We start from the raw sequence: 3,759 nt of genomic DNA on the forward strand, positions 1-3,759 counted from the left end.
TCGTGCTTCTCTGCGCGGGCTGATATTTAATCAGTGCAGCAGTCCGAGGGGAGCTGTGTGCCTGCCCACAGCTTGGAGGGAACGTCGACTTAAAAAAGGGGAACTGCACTTCCTGAGTTGGCTTCGTTTTTTTTAGTCATGGCCGCCAGCATGAAGGGGAAGGCAAAAATGAGGCCAAAAGCAGCAGGTGCAGTTACCCTTTAAGTCATTTTGCTCTAGAACGCCATCTCCCACAAAGCTTAGCTAAACCATCATGTGACCCGTCAACCTAGTTACAAAACATCCACATGCCAAACAAGCCATCTTAAACTTCTAAATTGTGCAACGGTCTATGAAAAGTATGACAAGAACTCAAAATACTTGTTTTTATTAGAAGTTACTCTAGGATTGTGTATTCCTCATTCTCACAGGCGTCCCCAGAGTCCGTCCCCACCTCCTCGTAATCCTTCTCCAGAGCAGCCAGGTCTTCTCTGGCCTCCGAGAACTCTCCCTCCTCCATGCCCTCACCCACGTACCAGTGCACAAAGGCCCGCTTGGCGTACATCAGGTCAAACTTGTGGTCCAGACGACTCCAAGCCTCAGCGATGGCTGTGGTATTGCTCAGCATGCACACAGCCCTCTGGACCTTGGCCTGGTCTCCTCCAGGAACCACCGTAGGGGGCTGGTAGTTGATCCCCACCTTGAACCCAGTGGGACACCAGTCCACAAACTGGATGCTGCGCCGGGTCTTGATGCTGGCGATGGCTGCGTTGACGTCTTTGGGAACCACGTCGCCACGGTACAGCAAGCAGCAGGCCATGTACTTGCCACGTCTGGGATCACACTTCACCATCTGGTTAGCCGGCTCAAAGCAGGCGTTGGTGATCTCAGGGACAGAGAGCTGCTCATGGTAGGCCTTTTCTGCTGAGATGATCGGGGCATAGGTGACCAGGGGGAAGTGGATACGGGGGTAAGGCACAAGGTTGGTCTGGAACTCTGTCAGGTCTACATTGAGCGCACCATCAAAGCGCAGGGAGGCTGTGATGGAGGAGACGATCTGGGCAATGAGGCGGTTCAGGTTGGTGTAAGACGGCCGCTCCACTCCCAGGTTACGCTTGCAGATGTCAAAGATGGCCTCGTTGTCCACCATGAAAGAGCAGTCAGAGTGCTCCAGGGTGGTGTGGGTGGTCAGGATGGAGTTGTAGGGCTCCACCACTGCTGTGGACACCTGGGGAGCAGGGTAGACTGAGAACTCTAGTTTGGACTTCTTGCCGTAATCCACCGACAGGCGTTCCATCAACAGGGCACCAAAGCCAGAGCCGGTCCCTCCTCCAAAGCTATGGAAGATGAGGAACCCCTGTAGTCCAGTGCATTGATCAGCCTGAAGACAGAAGATTAGCATTAGTAATTCACCCAATGTTGGTACTTTGAGAGATTTGAAACTAAACATTCAACAGTAATTATATTTTTGGGGTTATGATGGACTTATTAGTTGAGCCAAGCGAACCAGTCAATGGGTATATCAATTTAAAATGATCTAAAAACGGCTGGTAAATATCCCAGCGGCCCTTTAAACATTCCGAGCCGCTCACCATTTTACGCATCCTGTCCATGACGGAGTCCACAATCTCCTTGCCGATGGTGTAATGGCCACGGGCGTAGTTATTGGCAGCATCCTCCTTGCCACTGATGAGTTGTTCAGGGTGATAAAGCTGACGGTAGTGGCCATTCCTGATCTCATCTACAACAAATCGTCGACATACACATAGGAACACAATATAAAAAAAAGCAATGCAATACCACATAGGAGGATAGAACAGCGTCAACTGCTACAAACACTGAATCATTACAAAACGCATACCATGAACTGTTTGCCATTTGGGGCGGACAGAGCCAGGTCCCAGATCTGTGTGCAGTCTAGCCAACTCCAAAGGTCATAGGAGTTGGTAAAACCACAAACAGATCTGGGACCAGGCTAGGGCAGACCATCACCTCTATACAAGCAGCTTGCTATTCCTCACCCACAACAGTAGGCTCCAGATCTAAGAAGATGGCCCTGGGAACATATTTCCCGGCCCCAGTCTCACTGAAGAAGGTGCCAAACGATGAGTTAGTCAATTGAGGAGCAGCGTTTTCATGGATGGTCCCATCTGGCTGGAAACCATGCTCCAGACAATACAACTCCCAGCATGCGTTGCCCATCTGGACTCCTGCTTGGCCAATGTGGACAGAAATGCACTCCCTCTGTCAAGAAAAAATAAAACTTTAGTCCAACAATAATAAGCCCAGTCACTGTTGAGAAGCAGTAAGGATTCTCTACCACTTAGTGAAGTGTGAAATCTGTTGAGAATGTATCGTAATGTTTTTAAAAATTGCATGTAACTGCCTTGAGGTTGCTTGACCCCAGGCAGAGTAGCTTCTGCCTTGGCAGCAGCTCATTGGGATCCATAATAAATACAAATACCAAAGCGCAGTCCCAACACAGCACACAAGTTGGGAGGAGAGGGAACTTTGACCTCCCAACATTTTAATCAAACTCCTCGTCTACTTTAATTTACGTAGTTTCTATAGTAACTGTTGAGTATAGAAAATTAGGGGTAGTGGAAGTACAATTATATAAAGAAAAACCCAATCAACTAACAAATCAGTCATTTGAAGAAGTACTTACCATTTTTTTTTGCAGTCGTGGGATAGGTGGCCTTTTTGAGGAGTTAATTAACCCTGAAACAGTTTTGTCAATGTAAGACGTTCACCTGCGTTTTCGTGTCAGCTTAATGTACGCACTCACCTTTGAACACGTTCAATGGCAAGTTCTCTCATGTGCTCAATTTATATGGCAACAGGTGTAGTAGGTGTGGCTTTTCAATTGACCTTTGAAAGGGGTAGTGTCTGTTTTATAATGATGATCACGGCCTAGTAGTTTTCAAATAATTCACAAATATTGAAATTACAGCGTTGTATTGCATTGCTGTCAGAGTTTTTAAATGAAACCCATAATTTAAAAAACTCCATAAATACACTTTGTTGTCATGTTAACAGAACATTCATCCAAGGAACTATAGAACCAATCAACATTTTTCTCCACAAACCCAATTTACAGTGAACAGGAGCAATGATCCACTTTGGCAAATATTATTACATTTACATTTACATTTTAGTCATTTAGCAGACAATGGAAATATAAAGTCCTCAGTGATTGAAGGCATGCGAGATCAGGTGGGACCGTTCTAGCCAATGAGAGGGCAGATAGGTGTGTGAACAACAAGTCGTTTTTTTCTCAAAGTTTCCGGAATGCCACGTGTATCCACTTACATCAGTACATTTGTAACAGCCCTAAACATTACGAAACTTCTATTTGATCAAATAGAGCCTCAAGTAATTCGACAGTCTCTCGTAGACCTCCATACAAAAAGGTCTTATCTCGCACACGGACAGATTTTGGGGCGAGTAAAACCTCTCGCTTCGCCTCTTCCTCTCTGACTTTGGTCCTCGCTATCAGTTGTGACCAATGATTTATATATACACTAGATGACCGATATTGACACTCCCACACCATTGTAAAAAAAATGTTCTGGAAGCTATAGAAATGCATTTATAAATGTCTACATTCGTTTTTGCCACGTTTATTATATTACAGACAACTTAATGCATACTTTTAAATTATATTATGTGAGCTAAACATACAAATTAAAAAATTTAAAATATACAAACATTTTCCTTAAAGTATATATTTTGGGGATTACTAATGTTAATGTCCCCACTATAATAAAAAATACTTAA

General features: G+C 44.9%; 1 protein-coding gene across 1 annotated transcript; it reads right to left on the reverse strand.

The window, feature by feature from the left end:
- Nucleotides 1-376: 376 nt before the first annotated feature.
- On the reverse strand, nucleotides 377-2,220 carry LOC311135801 (tubulin alpha chain-like; the record flags this gene model as incomplete). The annotated part of the gene is made up of 3 exons (XM_084169842.1): nucleotides 2,001-2,220; nucleotides 1,572-1,720; nucleotides 377-1,360 (listed from the first exon to the last, which is right to left on the reverse strand). The coding sequence occupies exons 1-3, from the start codon at nucleotides 2,179-2,181 to the stop codon at nucleotides 377-379; spliced, it is 1,314 nt and encodes a 437-aa protein (XP_084025968.1). The 5' UTR covers nucleotides 2,182-2,220.
- Nucleotides 2,221-3,759: the final 1,539 nt, after the last annotated feature.

This window comes from Coregonus lavaretus, assembly GCF_964263955.1.
Source record: "Coregonus lavaretus genome assembly, chromosome: 10".
Taxonomy (NCBI): domain Eukaryota; kingdom Metazoa; phylum Chordata; class Actinopteri; order Salmoniformes; family Salmonidae; genus Coregonus; species Coregonus lavaretus.